This window comes from Acipenser ruthenus, chromosome 10, assembly GCF_902713425.1.
Source record: "Acipenser ruthenus chromosome 10, fAciRut3.2 maternal haplotype, whole genome shotgun sequence".
NCBI lineage: Eukaryota > Metazoa > Chordata > Actinopteri > Acipenseriformes > Acipenseridae > Acipenser > Acipenser ruthenus.
Genome location: NC_081198.1, coordinates 12,614,582 through 12,634,944, shown reverse-complemented (window position 1 = coordinate 12,634,944; position 20,363 = coordinate 12,614,582). Strand labels below are relative to the sequence as shown.

Sequence of the window (20,363 nt, the reverse complement as noted above, 5' to 3'; positions counted from 1 at the left end):
TGTCATACATTATTATATTTTAAGGCTGACTTCGGTGGCTATTAGAAAAGAAGAAATTATGTTTTCAAATATGATAAATATACATGGGCCTATTTATACATCTCAAAATTCAGGTAAACAGATACGGTAAGCTATAGGCTACTGTCCAGGCAGAGCTGCGGGGATCAGTCAGCAATGTAGCAAACTGTGAAAAATGAAGGAGAGTTTCTATCCACCAAGCAGCTGGTTTATTTTAATTAACTCGGGAACTCTGCAAGAAACAAGGAACAACCCCCATCTACTGGCAGAATCACTGCCATCTCTTCCCCATCAGCCACCCTCAGTCACCGGTGCACATTTTCACATTGGGAAGCTTCTAAGACGTCAAGGTAAGATCATTCTGCCTTTACTTTATCGAGATTTAAAATAGCACAGCTGTGCATTATACTTCATATTATAGCAATTACCTTTTTTTATAACGTTTAGTATATGCACGTCGAATTTCCTTAGCAACCTAAGAATGCATTGCTACAGCGGTGTTGTCGGTGTCAGTGGTTTCTTCTGATGCAAATTTGATTACTGGCAGGTATTGTTTGGAAAGCCAGTAGGACAATGTACCTGACTCGTAACGTCACATCGTAATCCGGATTTTAAATGCGGTGTAGTGTGGAATTGGTTATTGGCATAAATTGTTACATATCTTTAGAGTGGTGAGGATTTGAAATTAAAAGAACCCTGGACATAGACTATTTTACAATAAATTTAATAATTTAATAATGCATTACTTTTGTTGTAGTTAACAAATGGTCGCCAAAGACAGATCATGATATTGTGGATTACAATTTTCCATTCCCTAGCAATTGTATTATAGGTAGTAGGTCGGTGTATTAATTACAATGTGTAGCTGTTAGATCTTTATATATTTTTCATCATGGAGCTACACAATACTACACAACACAAGTATTTTACATGAGAATGCTATGACATTGAATGAATTATCAAGTTGAGTATGTTTTTGACAAAAGCAACTTATTATTTGTACTATTGCTATTTTTACATTTTTACACACATTTCCAGTACGGGAAAAATGTAGCATCATTGCAGAACTGGTTTTTCCATTTGTTTTTTCAAATACTATTAATGAAGTCAGTTAACCGTTAGGTATACTTTGTTTGAAATTATCATCCTTAAAAAATAGATTTATGTTTGTAAGAAAACTATAATAACATTATATAAATATAAAGGATTACCAAATAGTTGCCGAGAGTCGTTCTGTTAATGTGTGTTTATATAAGTAATTTAAAACCTTGCGTGGTATTCTAAACGTCTGAACAATTTCAATAGCCAGTGTCTAATTCCATCGCGAGCGATAGCCTATATAACAAAATAACTTTAAAAAAAAAAGAAAAAAAATGGTATCAAATTAGTATCAAATACGTTTTAACAAAATTGTCAACCTTTTGATTATAGGCCTGCACATTTATTATAGTTAAATTTGTGTGCATGGCATGACATTGCTCAAAGGGATCTTTATTACTACATATAGCTAAATCGTTCACGATGTAATATACTTCGCGTCTTAGCCCCTGGTCAAGAATGATAGCAGGAAAATCTCATGCAAATAATTTATTATAAGACTTTACTGGTAAAGAAGAGAGCAAGTATCTCCGAAAAGTCTTAACATTTCCATACAATAAGTTAATAAAATTATGGCACTCGGTTTTATAAGTGGGGGAAGGTCTAAAGACTAGTACTGTATATTTCAATATAACAAACGCATAATGTCAGAAGAAGAATTGACCTTATTATTCGCAAAAGTAATTGGTTTAATTGGTGAGCACGTTAACTACTTTTTAAATGTTCTATGCTGGGGTAAAGCCAATTACCATGCAGTCTTTATTTAACTTCACAACCAAACGCATGAAAATATTTCAAATTAAAATGTCAATATGTTTAATTTTGCAATATTAAAAGTTGGGTTCCACAATTCATCCTTTATCATTTGCCAAAAAATAAGGTTGTACGATAAATATGGTGTTATTTAATTTGCAACTAATGTTTAACAAAACGGACTCTTGTATTATTAATAATATTGTCTTGCATTTATTTATCTATTTTTAAATGTAAGTGTAGACCCTTATATGTTGCAGATTCAAGGTTAAGTACGTCTTTCTCCCTTCGTGTACAAATCGCTGCTGTCATTAAAATTATTGAGAATACGTTACACAGGACTGACGGGGCGAAAACAATAGTCTCCTTAATTAATAGCGAATCCAGTTTGTGAGGTTTAGCCTTTCTGGAGCTGCCAAATTACACGTTGTTGTGCTATTGAGCCGAGATGGATATGGAAATGAAACAGTTTTCCCAGTATCTGTGTTGGCAAGGTCGCTATACTGCACCTGCGGGTTTGCATTGAGCGAGAGGGAAAGTACTTCCCCTTTATTTAGAAAAATGAAAGCAAAAGCATACGACTCGTCCATCTATTAATATGTTTCCTTTGAAAAGGACCGGTATAAAAGGTAATGAACCGTTTTACAAGACTGAGATGATAGGGAATTGAAACCTTACAATTGAACCGTAAATGCATGCGTTCGTTAAAGCAATCAAAATGTAACCCTGCACTGTGCTTTTTGAACTGTATAACATCGTAATTATAAAGCACTTAATCTAGCATTAAAACGACAACATGCATGATTAAGACAAACTACAACATTCTAATTTACAACAGGATGAACTAGTTGCATTATACATCTCTCATTTCCGTTCATACAAGTTTGCTTACAGGATTCGGTGCTATCCTGCACAGCTTTTTTTTTTTTTTTTTTAAATGTATTATTCTTATTTTATTTGTTGTAAAATAAAAATGTAATTCATTAAATTAATTTTTTGGTTGCTTACAAATTATGAGTTGTGTCCTGTCGCTTTCTTAATATGTCACTCTCTCTATTTTAAAGCTGTACTTTTACATCCTATCTGCAGGCAATGATTTCGTTAAACTGCTATAGATAATATCTGTTCATCTATTTAACTCTATTAAATCACACAACTCTTGATGTAAACCAGATTTATTAGGAATGTCATCCTGCTATAGAAAACACAGTTTCGGATAATTGGGATTCCTACTGAGTATTAAAATGCCGAGTATAGATAGATAGCTGTTTTATATAAAGAGCATTGATTTCTCTTCAAAACAACTAATTGCATTACTTACAGTAAATAGCAGGCCTGCTGTCAGATTACAACATGCCAACAAAAAAGCAAATCACAGTTTATTTCATTTGATTAGTATAATTTACACATGCAGTTGTGCTTTATGGATTGAATTCCAGTGTCTGGGTAGTGTGAGGGGATTGCAAGTCCAGATCATCAGGTTTTGTATTTGTCTATTATGGAACAAAAGCGGAGAAGTCAGATTAAAATTGGATCCTGACTAATTTCATTTTGTTTGTTAACAAGCTCGAGGAGGTATGTGCATGGTGGTTGTGAAAAAATAAAATCTGATTTAGTGGGTGTTTTACACGCGATTTTAAGGTGGATGTGGGGGTGGAGTGTAGTAGTATCCCTAAGGGTTAGAGAGACGCCTCGCTATCTGAAGTTCCTGCAGAATGGTTTGAGGTGTAATCTATACAGTTGGCCGACGCTCCTCTTGAAGGGTTGGTGACATACTGTTACCAAGACAAAGGATTTAACTCAGCACAATGCTTTGCAATATCACAAATGGTAATGAACATTAAAAGGCAGTAGGCTATCGTAAATTATTTTTATAATAATAAAATAACAGGACGAGTACAAACAATTGAATTTAAAGACGTTTAAAATGCAACATGGTTTCAATAGATTGCACAAATAGCTGTTGAGTCTACATACTTAAACTATAGGCTAAACTACTTATTAAAACTGCCACATTGTGTTTCGTTGCAATAAAGATGACAAGAAACTTAACCTGCTTGCGTGTGTTCCTAAATTAAAATAAAAAACATGAAATTGCTTATTCGTTTTCTCATTATTGTATACTTATAATAATTATCATTGTTATTTATTTACATGTATTCATGATTTCAGTAATATTTTCTTTAGACGTGTTAGAATATCCAACATAATCAATAAATTATCTGTTATTATAATAACACATGCGGGTACTTATGGATCACCGTAGCCTATATATTGATAAGGAAACTGTTATTCGACAACAAGCTGCTGGAGCAGCCATGAGATTTTCTTGTGATTTCATTAGGTTTATATTTAACTCACCACAGCGAAATGGAAAACTTGCGCCCCTGAATAACTTTTGACTATAAACGTGAAGCTAAATATATCACGGTATTTGTTTAGCAAAACGTATATGACAAATAAATAAATGACAACATATCGTAGACTGTGTGTTTTAAACTGCAGCTCTGGGTAATTATCTGAAAATGGATTCTTGTTCCAAAGATCTGGGACGACGTTTGCTTAACTTGTCCTGCGTAAAATACGAAAGACTCTAAAATGGTTTCCAATAATTATCCAAATAAAAAAAAAGCATCATTACCACGTTGCCTCTCTCTTTACCACTGCTGTCTATCACCAGGGGTTTGAGAAGAGTATGACAGGTCTTTGTTGCTGAACAGAAATCAGTGGCAATTCAATGAGGGAGAACTCCTCCTACCCAATTATCCAAACTGGGCAGGCTTTTGCTCCCTTCACAAATAGGACAGAGCTCTGAAATCTAGGCAGTCCTAACCTGACCTTCAAGCACTTGGAACCCCTAAACGAAATCAGCGACTGCAGAAAAATACCGACCGTTGTTATTATTATTTGTTCCACCGCTGTTTAGTTTGGTTGCCTTATTATCTGGACTACACTTTTGTGCAAGCTCATTAGCAAGCAACCTCTATGCTGCGAGTTTGTTTTGTTGTTCTTTGCATTTTTTTGGTTAATAGTTTTAAGTTGTACTTATACTTGCAAAAGTAAGCATCTGTGTGTATCTCTTGCTGTAGATATTTTTGGATGATCATCTAATACTCTTGGGGTGTATATGGAAGTTGTGGGGTGTAGGACAGAAGAAAACACTTGCACATTCCGTCCATCAGCCATGCTTTTCCATGGAATCTCCGGGGATCATATCCAAGGAATCATGGAGGAGATGGAAAGGAGAACTAAATCGGAATCTCGCCTGGTCAAGGGGGTTCAGATGAACGTAAGGGAAACGGTAAGGAGACAAGATTAAAACGACAAATTATCTTTAAACACCTAAATAAATGAATCTTCTTCCTTTAGTTTTATGACGCCCTAGTAGGTAGGTAGATATAAGGAGAAGAACTGTATTTTCTATAAAGTTTTTTTTCTTTTTGAGTTCAGGTTAAATGTATATACTGGTCAAATACACGTATTCAAGCAACTTGTTCAATAATGTGTTATTATTTTAATTATTTTTATTGCCCGTTATTTAAGACGACAAAATGGCAAGTATACAGTTTTAGAGCCACAGCACTGTTACATGTTGTGGAAAATTGAAAATATAAGGCCGATCTATTTTTTTGTAACATTGTTTTTACCTTACCTTTAAAAAAAGGACATATTTTAAATCGTTATAGTATTAAAAAAATATATACACAATTCTCACAAAAAACATGTTTGTAAAACGCATTAATGATCAGTTATAATGTAACATGTGTATTGTGTTATAAGCCTTACGCAATACCCCCAAGTATTTATTCAAAGGCCTGTTAAAATGCGTTAGACCCAGTTAAAACACGCAGACGAAGTGAATTGATAAAATGTTTTATACATGTTGTAGTTTGTAACCTTGTCAGTTATTTAGCCAAGTGGACATACAATAAATCATATTTTTTAAAGTTACCAATATCCAGAAAACTAATAGGAAGCCGTTTCCAAAAGAAACAAACTTTTAGGTATCAAATATTGTAAAATACTGCAAATATAATGTAAATAAAATGAATACGTAGCTTAAATGTATGAGCATAGCATTTTTATTTGGAGAAATGATATTCTATTAGGATGAACAAACTTTTTTATTTACTAAAACAGTAGCCTAACTTTTGCATGTGTTAAAAACGATTCGGTCATTTTGGAAAAAAAAGGTTACCATAACCTCAATGTCGTTGAAATTTGCTTCGCCAGCTGTAAACTTAGGCTACACTACTAAAACTTTGTGAGCACTTTGTGAGCATGAGACTTGGAGACTTGAATGGACTTAACTTGATTGTGAGAATGCATTTATATCTATATCTAGCTCTAGCTCTCTCTCTCTCTCTCTCTCTCTCTCTCTCTCTCTCTCTCTCTCTCTCTCTCTCTCTCTCTCTCTCTCTGACCTACAGTATTTTACAGTGCTAGAGTAAGTTAAATTCACCTTACATTACTTAAAGTTCATAGGCAGATTTCTTTATTATTTTTGACATAATACATACATTGTTCGCCTAAACATACAGTTAAGATACTGTAACTAAAAAATGACTACAAAAAAGCAGAGACTGAAAGCAATGACAACAATGAAAAAATGACCATTTTCTTTTCTTTGGCAATTGTTTTCAGAGTATGCCCTCTATGAGTCTGGAGAAGCCTGCCTTGTGCGCTGGTTGTGGCGGTAAAATCTCTGACAGATATTATTTACTGGCGGTGGATAAGCAGTGGCACCTTAGGTGTCTCAAGTGCTGTGAATGTAAACTGGCCCTCGAATCTGAACTCACCTGTTTCGCAAAGGATGGCAGCATTTACTGCAAAGAGGATTACTACAGGTAAGCGCATAGACATTTAGATGTAAAATAATTAGAGTACAGCAAAGTGACAGCACACGTCAAACATTAATTCCAAATGCATTATATATATATATATATATATATATATATATATATATATATATATATATATATACACACACACATATCCTACATTCGTCTCCAAACTGTTTCCAACGAATAACTAAACTGTGTTTAGGCCTATCTAAAGATGTTTAAGATGGTTTTGCAAATACAGTAAAAATGAAAAAGGCTATTATTTAAGACATATTTGCTGTTTCAGAAGGTTCTCTGTGCAGAGATGTGCCCGCTGCCACCTTGGGATCTCGGCCTCGGAAATGGTGATGCGCGCACGGGACTCGGTGTACCACTTGAGCTGCTTTACTTGTACCACGTGCAACAAGACGCTGACCACGGGAGACCACTTTGGAATGAAAGAAAACCTGGTGTACTGCAGGGTCCACTTCGAGACCCTTCTGCAAGGAGAATACCACCCCCAGTTAAACTACACTGAATTAGCTGCCAAAGGAGTGGGGTTGGCACTGCCTTACTTTAACAGCACTGGCACGGTACAGAAAGGGAGGCCAAGGAAGAGAAAGAGTCCGGCAATGGGAGTAGACATAGCCAATTACAATTCAGGTGGGTAGCACTAGGGTACATATTAAAACGCACTAATAGGTCTACTGGTACTAAAGCGACAACGATAAGGCGGAAATGGCAAACTAGTTGTTTATAAATACTATAGTTTAATTATAATACATACTCGAGTTATTTAATATTCAAAGAAGGCTATCGTGTTTTGGCAGTTTTTAATTAAAATAAAATATGTACATAAATAGACAGTGAATAAAAGAGAACAAAAAGTAATCATCCCTCATGGTGTGTGTTAAATTATGAGCTTTTAGTGTAATTTCATTAATGTATTTGATTGTATTAGTTTTAATATATTTCACTTCCTATAGGCAGATTACGACCTGTTCAAAATAAAAACCACCAACCTAGAACGTAAATACAATAATATTAGTATGCTCTATCCTATATCATTATTCAGTTTTTAAAAAAAGAAAAGTAACATAAGTTACCGGTATTGAGCAAGTGCGTCATTATTATTATTATTTTTTTTTAATAATCCGACTCAATACACTAAACGAATCTGCAGGACATATGTTATGCATTGTATATCGCAAAGCATTTTATATGTTTTTCAAACGATAGCCAGCAAATTCGTTTCATATTCTCATATTTTAAATATTGGGTCATATTTTAATTACTTACTAAATACGGGCAATAAGGACAAATGGAACGTGAAAATTAGGCCCTACATGCTCAGTTCTAATAATAACGTTTTTAACAGTTACAATAAATAACCTATAAGCAGAACGTTTTAAAAATAATTTTCGAATTTTGCAACGACGTCTGTAGCGTGCGTAATAAACATACTTTATTTAAAGCAATATATATATATATATATATATATATATATATATATTGCTATTATACCACGGTAAACATGGTTTTAACCCACTATAAAGACACAAAGGCGTTATTATTTTGGAGTATCCTTTTAGCATTTATGGGGACAACAGTTTTTTCCCCCCGTTCATTATACAATAATTGCAACCAGTCAAGCCATGGAATCTACCCATCATTGAAGTCGTCATATTACTTTTCCAGTTCGTTTCTTTTGTACAGTTTTTGTAATTATCTTTTGGTCGAGAAAGTTTGGCTTTGTGTGCCAAGTTTCTGCTGTTCGTCTGAATGGAGTGAAATCGGGGTAATCTGCGTGTTAATTGTTCTGTGTTAATTGAAGGTGACGTAGGAATCCCTGGCTTCCAACCAGTTTTTAATCACCCTCATAAGGTCGCCGCAGTTCACATAATAATTTGAGACCGCCTGCACAAAATAGCACGTATAATCCCGAATTGTGAAAGTGGCGTTTGTGTTGTTTTGCAGCAGGTGTAACGCAAGCAAAATAACACAAACACTATTTTCACAATGTTATTTGTAAAAATTGTGTTTCAGTTCGTTTTTATATGTTTTACATTACAGTTAATATGTTGTATTACGCGAATCATAAGGCCTACTATTTGTTTTCTCACTAGATTTTCAATGCACAAATAAAACCGCATAGAACGTATGTCTTCAAAAAGAATACTTATGGTAGTCGTTATATAAGAACATATATTAACACACAATTGACTTTAATATTGTTTTCAATATTAAAGAATAGTAAAAAAAAAAAAAAAAAAAAAAATTGAATTGAATAATTAATTTGCTTTTTTTCATTGCAGTATATTCGTAACCGTCTGCTATACTCAGAGGGTTCCTGAGCATTCTATAGAACAATTTTGGTTCATTTGGCTTTCTCGTGAACCCTTGTTTTGTTTGTGTTCTATGAAGAACCAATCCTCTGTTGAACAATACATAGTTCCAGAACCATAGTGTTCAAACTTTGAGGGTGTCCCTAGAGTTGTATTGGCTTAAATGGCGCTATTTATAATCCATAATTATGAAGCATATAATTATCAACCAGCTAATATGTCTATTTAGAAACATTTGGTTTTGTAATTAACCCATTATATCGAACCCTCTGTTTGTTGCGCAGGACTTAGGAATGGTTCTTTATAGAACGTAAATCAAACTATGTAGAACACAGAATGGCCTAGTAATTTCACACAGAACTGTTCAAAAGCAGAAACGAAAAAGGGACATCTTGTTTTTAAATATACATTTATATACAGTATATTGCTTTTCATTACTTGCATTATGTATGTTAATTATAGGCTTCTATATTGAGTATTCTGTCTTTTTATTGTTAAAGAAAAAAATAGGACAATGAGGCATTTTATATTGTTTACATATTTAATTTTCCACCCATCTTATACATCTATGATTATGTTTAAATATGAAGACCTATATTTTTAAAATAATTGGTCAAAACTTTATAATGCAGATTTAAAAAAAAAAAAAACAGTGATGCTTGTTTTAATATTAAACTGTTTCAAAATGCTATTGTTGAAATATAATTAAATATAATGAATTGGTATTTTGATTGATTATTGTCAACATATATTCGTTGCATACACAACATTACATATATTTTTAAGATATTACAGTATCTTGTTTTAAATTATAATTTTAAAACCTAAAATCATAATTTATTACATTGAAATGCCCAAACTAAAAATAATTTGTTTATTTTATTGTTTTTTTATTACGAAGTTTTTGCTAGTATGGTGCTGTAGGGACCCCTGGTGGCCGCTTTTAGGATGAAATTAATTAAAGCAAAGACGGCCTAGTATCAGCATGATTGAATTTCGAAATAAGCAATCCTTTTAAAAATGGAGACAGTGGTAAATAACACAGACTAAATATCAGAATTGGCAACACTAATACAAATAAGTATAGACAATGCTTTGGTGCAACATCAGATCAGTCAGTGGAAGATAAACACAAAAGACCTGTTAAAGATTAAAATATAAATATATATTTTTATTTCTTCTGACATGTCAACCTTGTTGCAATAAAAATGATTTATAACTTAATACAAAAAAGAAAAAAATAGGGAAAAGAGGTCTGCAATAAAATAGGTTCATGAGTTTTATGGCAGCATCTTTTCACAGGGGCCCCTTGTCATTATAGAGCGCCAGTAATAACAAAATACCAAATTGTGATAAATACACCCTGAAAAAATATTACAATATTTTTTTCTATAGAGGCCAAGTTTTCACAGCTGGCCACACAGAAGAGAATAGGAAATATTTTGCTCTTTTAAAAATATATCTCATAAAGGATGAATTGCTCGCTTTTGACCCCTTTGGGCTTATAAACACGCATACAGGTCAAATTTAATGTTGGCAAGTGAGTAAGTTAATAAGAAAAGAGTGTTTGCAGGACACACAACAAGTTTATTTTTGAGACAGATGGCTTATGTTTGCAGATATACCAAGTGCCCTGAAATTAGTATGTTTTTCATTAGATTACACATGAAACACAAAACATAACGCCTCAAAAGACCCTTGAGTAATTTATTCTGAAATACCATCCATCCAATTAACATACGTAGATCATATGCGATTAAAATTAAGCAAAACATGCAACGCACTCCATTTAACTGATCTAAGGCCCTCGAGTAAATTAACTCATATGTATTTTATCAGGTTATTGTGCTAGGCTGTCTGGAATGGAGTTAAATTGCCAAGCGTCCGGCTGTGATTGTAGAAAATGGCACGATGGGTTACAGTTTTTTGTGTGCTGGCATGCTAACAAGGTTGAATAACATTCAAATGTCAGTTCTGTTTTTAAATGAAAAGCAGAGCTTACACATGTTTTATTTACCCATGTTTTATTGTTGTCCTCAAGTAAAAATGCACCACACTTGGAGAACGCTCGTTTAGCTTCATGGCTCCGACTCTGTGGAACTCTCTTCCAGCTTTGGTGCATGACGCTCCCACCATCGCTCGCTTTAAATCAACTCTCAAGACCCACTTGTTCTCTCTTGCTTTCCATGCTCTTTAAGCCGGATATCTAGTATTAACTGCTGTGTTGTTGCTACTATTTTTATTTTTTTTTACCGTATATTATGTATTATACACTTTTTTGTATTTAAAGTATTATGGATTTTGGTGTTACTGTATCTTGTAAAGCGCTTTATGATGGTGGTCTACTATGAAAGGCACTATATAAAATAAAGATTGATTGATTGATTTTAAAAATAAATAAAATAATAATAACAGTAATAGTTTACGCAAATCCTCTTTCCTCGTGGGTCTCTGTTTCATTTACCTGTAAAACTGGTTTAGAGGAGTGGAGAGGTTGGGAAAAGTCAAATAAGAGTTTTAAGCTCATCTAACATTTTTGGTGGGGCAAAATTTAACTTCCAACTATGTAATGCAATATTTAATAGTATATGTATGGGCTGATTATGTTAAACACATGTCACAATGTGAACTGCTTATGCCTGGAATAGTGTTTGGTTGTATTCTTATTTTGAGAGCTCTCGTTATTCTCCAATCAGGTTGTAATGAAAATGAGGTTGATCACTTGGACAGAGACCAGCAGCCTTACCCTGCCTCCCAGAAGTCCAAGCGCATGCGCACATCTTTTAAGCACAACCAGCTCCGCACTATGAAGTCATACTTTGCCATCAACCACAACCCTGATGCTAAAGACTTAAAACAACTGGCCCAGAAAACTGGGCTAACCAAAAGAGTTCTCCAGGTAAGCATGTCCTCAATTTGAATGTTACTGTTACCTTTTACCTTTATATTATTTACATAATCATTGTTTTGTATCAGGACCCATTCCATTGGTTGTATTAGAGGTAATGTAGTGTGGAGTAGGAGAGGAACACTGTTTCATTGTCAGGGCTTTGTTGTGTAGATGTGTATGTAACCCACTGCTTGTATCTAAACAGTGCCATTAACCGGTTCTGTTCAACAGATCAAGGATTTAGCTGTGCCCCAAGTATCAATATGCACACATTGATATAATCAATAAGTTCTAAACAATTCCAAAATAGAATGCTTTTTTTCAGCACAGTTTAAAATGTATTACCATTATTAACCATTTTACAGTATTTATATTTGATTGGTGGAGGCAACATACAGCTTAAAGTGATTTTCTAATTTATTTATTGCTAGTTGATTCCAACCCATTAATCTGTGTCACAATCAGCCCCCCAGTTCTGTATGTAACAAAGTACATAATGTTGTCTACTCTCTTACCTGTAGTACAACCTGTAGCAAGAAAACTGTGGTTTTAATTAGATACAACAAATAATTGCAATTTAAAACAAATAGTTAAACAAATAAAGAAGAAGTAAAGAAAAGTAAAGAAATCAATTGGGATTGGTTTGCAGGTTTGGTTCCAAAACGCAAGAGCCAAATTCAGAAGGAACGTTTTGCGACAGGAGAATGGGGGTGTTGATAAAGCTGATGGCACTTCACTACCACCTCCACCCTCGTCAGACAGCGGCGCATTAACTCCACCCGGCACTGCAACCACTTTAACAGACCTGACCAATCCCACAATCACTGTAGTGACTTCAGTGACCTCTAGTCTGGACAGCCACGAATCCGGGAGTCCCTCACAAACTACCTTAACAAACCTTTTCTAACAGTTTACAAGACATTTTAAATGACCAGACAGATCACGGGAGAACAAACAAACAAACAAACAAACAAACAAATAAACAAAAATCTTGATGTGTAGCATTTGCAACCACTTGGCAGCTGAGTTTCTAGCTAATGTGTTCAAAACATTTTATTTTACATTGAGGGAGTTCACCATTCTAGGCAGTTGTTTAAAGTGATCATGAGTTTATTTATTCCAATTTTAAAAATCCTGTTGCAGCTCAAAAATACACGTTTTACTTATTATTTTAATTTTTTCATGAACACAAATAATTGACAGATATTAATATATCACTTTTTCATACCCCAAATTAAATCCCATCACTATGTGCTAGATTTGTTATAACTTAATAATTTCCATGATGGAAATAAGTAAAATATTTATTTGTGAAATGTTTAGTAAACTTTCAAAATTAACTTAAGGAGAGATTTGTTCTTTTTTTTTTCTCTTATATTGAGTTTCATTGGATTGTAAGAAACCATCTGCCTATCAGCAACATATAACCTTTAAAACTATTGTATGGATTTGTTTTTAAATACTGCCTACATATTTATGTAAAATTATAACATGTTGTAAAAGGTAGCAATAGATAATTGTGAAGTACAAGGTTGTACACAGTATTTTCAGTTAAAAGATATGCAGCAAATAACAAAAGTCCTAAAAATCTAAAATGACAATGTTCCTGAACTCAAAAGCCAGGTGGATGCTGACCTCAATCTATGTTTTGTTTTGTCATACTCCAGTTTACTGTAGCGGGAAGCTAACAGGACTATTGAGATCTGTACAGTGGTAATTGTTCATCTGGTAATCTTGATACATTGTATGAGATGTGTCAAATTCCAGTACTGACAAAACTGGACCTCCATTTCTTATTGTTTTAAACTAAAACCAGACGAGGGGAGTGGCATTTTTTGTTGATTGTTCTAATAAAAAAGCACTTTTACCAATTCAGGCCTCAGTGCCTAAATACAATGATAATGTGGTACAATCTCATTGCAGATTTCAAGTACATGTTGTCTTAAGTGTAATTGAACATTGACAACACTGCCCAATAGAAAATGCATAATTATTAGATATGTTCCTCAGGTTGTTAGAAACTTACTGTTGTAAAAAAAAAAAAAAAAAAAAAAAAAAAAAAGGAAAAAAACAGGATCTAGAGCTGAAAAGGTACTAGGAAACCATTCTCAAAAAGACATTGAAATAAGCCAGTTGAATAATGTCATTCACATCCTCTTAACTTTATCAAAAACACATTTTCATTTCATTATGGACATTTGCCACTGAACAGACCAAAAACATGTTTCTTCTGGCTGAAAGCTAAGGAAAACTATTGCTTGTATTAAGAACATTTTTTTGAAAGTGTCAAAAAGTTGTTCCTTGACAGAACAAAAATGGTACTATAGATCTACTTGCAGTAGATGCCTAACTCAGTTCTACTATGTGCCTTATGCTATAACTTGGGAGAAAGTTTGTGAAAATCAGGATATGTATGTTGTTTGTTAACTGATTCACATCCTTTTGACGCCTCACTAGTTTTGTACTGTTTTACTTCTTATTTCTGAAGATCTTTTTATGGTAAATCCTGTCGAAAGGGGTCAGAGATGTCCTAGAAGGCAGCTGTGCACTCTTTCAGATATAGCTGATAAATCCATGAATCTTATATATTGATCTTCGTGTTTATAGTACAGTAAGTGGTCTAACAAGATTGTTCATGTTTCTTTGTTTCTTGATAAAGATGGTGTATAGAAGCTATTTCCCCTTAAATATTTATGGACCAAACGGTTGTGATATATCTTATTAAATTTGTGTGAATAAAATACTTTGTTTTTAATGAGTTTTATTTTGTATTATATTTTAAATCAAGAAAATGTTGTGTTTATTCAAGAATGTGTGGTACTTTATACACTGTTTCTTTTTTCAGTGACATCATCAGATTGATTATCATTCAGTATCCGAATGCTCAATGCAAATTGTTTACTACATTTTTTTATTCCTTTCTTATATTTTTTACAAAGTAATGCCCCACTGATTTGCAAATGAAACCCTATAGAAAATCAATACCAAATAGATAACTACAGGAAGCTGTTAATGCATGAAAATGACTACAGTTAATAAACTCAGCAAATGCTGGCAGGCATATATTTTATAACAAATAAAACTAAGCAGTAGAATAAATGCAGACCCCTAAAACCCAGGTTGCTCTGTAGTTTAATAAATTGTTACTATGATTTCTTTCAGGGAGAACAAATCTTGGGGCATTACAGCCACACTTCCCGACGTTTGAAAATTCCCTAAAGTATAAAAAGAAGGGGAAAACTTTGATCGGAATTCCTCAGCATGAAGACAAAGACATTATTAGGTTATGATAATTGCATATTTAAAACCTTTGAGCCAAAAATGTAAAAGAGATTTTTCAAATACCATTTCCTGAATGTTTGAACATATGAAGGAAAAAAAAAAAAACATGTTCTGATCTGTTCTTACATAAATGTAAAACAAGATACCACCTTTTATTTGTATTGGAATGAAATTCATATAATTGGAAAAGTTGTATATATATTATATATAAAGAAAAAAAAAACAGAGCAACCTGGTAGTAACCAGCTGGGGTAACTGCCCTATTCAAAGAAAGCACATCCTCAAAAAAAAAAGCACAATCATCATTTGACAGAAACACTTGTACAAATCCATTCACATTTATTTCATCAGCTTGCTAAAAAGTATTTGTCATAAATGTCATCTTTGTAAAGCATAGCCTCTTTAAAACTCAGTGACAGAATGTCCATCAGACATTGCAGCGCTCTTTCACTGGAATTTGGCTGTATTTAAACAAACAAACAAACAAAAAAGAAAACAAAAATAAATAAACAGGACTCATAATTTGCATGCACTTTGTTAACATTTCCCAAGATGTGTACGTTTCTGTATGATGCACTCTTTTTGATGTCAGCTGTAAATAAACATTCATCAGAAATTGCTAACTTCATTAATGTCAATAATACATTCTATTTCAAGACAAATACACATGTAGGTTCTCAGAAGAATGATCTAAATGCTTCAATACATTTTAAAGGTACTTGCTATTTCCAGCCCTGTGCATAGAAAAATATTTGTAAATCATAAAATAAAAGCAATGTAGCCCACTATATTATTGCAAAACTGTCTATGTAATTAGTGGAGCCATTGGATTATTGTCAGTTAATTTAATCTTGCAAATCAAAATTAAACAGCATAGCATCATTTGAGCATGTAGTACATGCGTGACAAACCTCATTAAAAAATGGTGGACAAAATAAAAATCAATGGAACTCACCCCAAACATTTATACCTTGTCTGACTGGCCCCCACGCTGACTTGGTTGAGAGTCACATGCACTGAACACATGCCTTTATTGTGTTGCTCTAATAAGAATGCTTAATAGAACAATGCTTTCAGATACTGTGAGTTGGCTACCATGCATTATTACAATATATTGTATATACCTGGTTGGAGGGCCTGCACAGAGAACAAACAGTTTCAATGGGGACAACATTGATAAGTGTTAAAACCACCACAATATATGTTGCATAACAAAATAAAACATATACATTTTGTTGTCTTGACAGAATTTGTGTGATCACTAGTTGTATGTATTAATGAGTTTATCAATGTATTATGAGAAGCGATATGGTTTTTCTTACAGTTTGTCCAACTACATAAAATATAGTAACACAGCAAAATAAAAACAACATCCACCTAGCATAAAACACACTTATCTATTTTCTTCACCTTAGAATCTGTAATCTGTTTCAGACAAGTTATTTATTCAATATTTCATTCAACAAATAGACACAGACTACTATACTGGGCAAACATTTCAATGCAGCCTTTTACACAAGATTATATTTTCATAACACACATTACTGGCAAATTATATTTTAATGAACTTCTATTAAACTATTGTAGCTGAAATCCACGTTCTTTGTCTGTTCATGTCTGGAAGAATCCACTATTGTCTACAACAATTTAAAATGAAGACTACATGAGCCTTTTTATTATTGAAGGTTAATAACTAAAACATTCATCAAAATAATACCTATAAACATTACGTTAAATTAACATTAAGCGCAATAGCTATAGGAGATACACACAGAAATCTAATGCAAATGTAGTGCAAATAAAATCACAAATACAATAACAATTCATTTCCACTGTTGGGTTCACTGTCTGTGCAAAGAATTTAAAAACAAATCCATTACAGGGCTCTGTGTTTTACAAGCATACGCACACATCACCCTCCCAAAAACAGACAAACCAGCTTTTACTTCTTAAGAAATAATAAATATTATTACACTCCTCATTTCCTGCTTTTCTTTATGGCAACTCTGGACTTGAAGACTGCAACTAATGACTGCCTTTTATACAGCTGGGAGACACTTAATTGGTATTTATTGATTAAGCACTTGTTCTATTCATTTTATGCTAAAACCTAACACAATACAACCTTCAAAATACACAAATACCATATTCTAGAAATAATGATGAGACTGTTTAGAAGTCTGAAAATGAACCGTGAAAAAAACTAAAACAACAAAGAAACTATTTATAAAGAGACTTAATTGATATACTGACATGGTTTAATTGCAATACAGTACCGATCACTAACCTGCAGTAAACAAATGGTAGTTTAAACTAATTGGGTGGAATTGGTGTTAAAATAATTATTTGAATATCCTTTATTGAAGTACACAAAATACTGGAAAGGTGGAAAAATCTGGTGAAGAAATAAAAAAAGTGTGAGGCTCATATTCATGCGTGAATATGGTGCATCAGGTAAATAGTGGTATAAAGGTTTTAATAAGAAAATAATCTTTCTGGACCTGTGACATATCACTGGACCTTATCACTTTGCCCTAGCCATGAAAGTGTCATACCACTTTCTCCTAAATATAAAATCATCTTCAACTGTTGTGTTCTGCCATGCACTTTGATGCACAGCATTATGCATTCATATTTAGGAGTAATATCTACATTTTTTTCTTTATTTACAATAATTTCCATAATATTTAGAAGGTAGTACACTTTATTTTTTGTTATGGTGTGTAGTTCATTTTAAAGTGGTTTCATATTTATATTATACTGCATTGCTAACTTAAAGGGTACTGTTTTTGTTTATTTTTGTAGTCAATAATCATTCCAGTATGAATTACAATGTATTTCTAGAAGGCATGTACAACTTTATGTATACATACTATATTTTTACAGTGTTTTCTTTTGGTTACCATGCATCTGCGTTTAGTAATTACAGACTTTAATAAAAAACAGATTGCTCTTAAGACTATGCTTCAGTTCTGGCTTGCAGTGGTCTTTCTCAGCATACTTTATGGAAAAAATCTGAAAAGTTTATTATATAAATTCTGATCACAGCTGATGAAAACCTTGTCTTCTGATTGGCTGTCCGCTGTACTGCATGTTTATTATTATTATTTGTTTATTTATCCAAGGCGACTTACAGAGACTAGGGTGTTTAACAGCCATTGGGGACAAAATGTTTAATAGAGAACACCTTCGCTACAGATACAACTTCAAAGGTGGCACTCCATGTGGGAAAATGTTTTGATTGCTGTGACTACTTGGATATCAGAGATTGTCATAAAACGACCCCTAATTTTACAGGTGAAAGTATCAAATAACACAATATATGATAACTGTGTGCAATTTTTAATCCTAACACTGCATAAAATGCCAGAACATTGTTATCTTTATCATTTGTTGCTTGTTTTGTTTTTTGGTAATTTATAAAGGCTTTTATAAGGATAGGATATCTTTATTACATAAAAAATACAGTGGACATTCATACTACTCCAAACCTTAACAATATCATATGCATTTGGGGGTTTTGAAGAACTGTATTGTTTTTAGATAACATAAAAATCGATCCGGCAAACCTCTTTCTAGCTATATCAATTATTCAGCTCAAATTTCTTTATGTATTCTGTTAGATAGTACTTTATGCATTATATGCCTTAAGCTACTGCAACATTAAAGTAGAAAAACAATACAAATCACTCTGAAAGAATAGTTTGCATGATAAGAAGTTGCTGATAGAATTTAACTTGTCTCTGTTTTTTTTTGGAACAGCCAGTTAGGACTGCATGCTGATGTCAGGGAAATAAACTGATATTAAACCTCTGCTCCAAACACAAAATTCCACAGACCATAATTCAATCAAAAACTGTTTCTTTTAATCTGTTTTCTTTGATTAGAATAAGATATACATACAAATATTGTGAATTGACAGTTCTCAAAATGATTCAGGGCCAGTAAGGAAAGTCTTGGTGGGCCAATGCTTTCAGGTCATGTCATGAAGAGAGACCATCACCCCTATTATGCAAATGCAGATACTTTATTGCTAAGTGGAAAGAAAAGTACATTGTACTGGACCACATCATCTCTAATACGACTAACTGACAATGACATGTGAGATTCACCAGATGGAAGCAAGCACACAAAATCATTCTATGGTTGGATCGCTATTATTACTGAATAGCAACAAGCATTAAACCTATAATGATATTCAGTACATAATCCAAGAATGAGTGAAATATTTTTCTGTTCTTTGTCACCCTGGAGTACAAACATGGTGTACATTCACTGCATTATAGTACAGATCTGGCTTCATAAAACAATATTCTTGCAACAGTGAACCCCTAGCACTTTCCTTGTCCCTAATAACTCTGGTGCTAGTTGTTGGATAGTTCATAAAGGTTTGTGTTATTGCTGCTGTTGGGAAGTTCAAGACCACAGTTCAAAAGTTCAAGAGCTAATTGGGACCAAGTCATGATCCTTGAAGTACAGGTCATAAAAAAACCTAGAACAACCAAACATATAGTTCATGTATGCTTTCAGCCTGTTGATCTCTCATTGAACAGGGTATATACATTAATCTCTTTTATATAAATAAATCATGAATAAGGCATTGTACTTTGCCCATGGCTGGATTGAAAAAAAATATTTCTATAAACAGTACAGTATGAACAACAATGATGTGCAGCAGTGTGGAGTAGTGGTGGACCAACAGACACAAAAAATAAAAAATAAAGAGTCGGAGACAAGCATCAAATAATAATTTTCTGTGACGAGCGTGTTGTCAACTATCAATTGGTTTATTGTGAATGATCAATATGTTCCTGATTTATAAATATGAAAAGGTGTTCAGTGTCAAAGCATAAGTACACTCAAAATCAACAGTATGGTATCCAATGCATTTACATTTTCATACACACAAATCACCAATAGAGGTCACTGCTTCTAATTTTTTTGTTTGTTTGTTTTAACTGCATTACGATTAGAATTACATTAAATGCACAAAAGTTGTTTGGTGGAAACAGTGATTGTTTGCATTGTGGTTTTACTGAATATGTGTGGAATTTTTGCATACACGATAGATGACATTTGGAATTGAGGGAGCTTCAGATGTACATAATTACAAGGGTGTGTCACAGGAACCAAGCATATAATTGAATTTCTCAG

At 33.3% G+C, this 20,363-nt stretch overlaps 1 protein-coding gene across 3 annotated transcripts; it reads left to right on the top strand.

The window, feature by feature from the left end:
* Window positions 1-247: 247 nt before the first annotated feature.
* On the top strand, window positions 248-18,038 carry LOC117405848 (LIM/homeobox protein Lhx9-like). 3 transcript variants are annotated; one of them, XM_034009270.2, is made up of 6 exons: window positions 248-368; window positions 4,959-5,170; window positions 6,514-6,716; window positions 7,000-7,355; window positions 11,734-11,936; window positions 12,577-14,507. In XM_034009270.2, exons 2-6 carry the CDS (start codon window positions 4,997-4,999, stop codon window positions 12,832-12,834), a joined length of 1,194 nt encoding a protein of 397 aa, XP_033865161.1. In that variant the 5' UTR covers window positions 248-368; window positions 4,959-4,996; the 3' UTR covers window positions 12,835-14,507. The 3 variants fall into 3 exon arrangements, with proteins under 3 accessions (XP_033865161.1, XP_033865171.1, XP_033865181.1); XM_034009280.2 differs by lacking the exon at window positions 248-368 and having other exon boundaries at window positions 4,537-5,170; window positions 7,003-7,355; XM_034009290.2 differs by lacking the exons at window positions 248-368; window positions 12,577-14,507 and adding an exon at window positions 15,090-18,038 and having other exon boundaries at window positions 4,547-5,170.
* The last annotated feature ends 2,325 nt before the right edge of the window (window positions 18,039-20,363 follow it).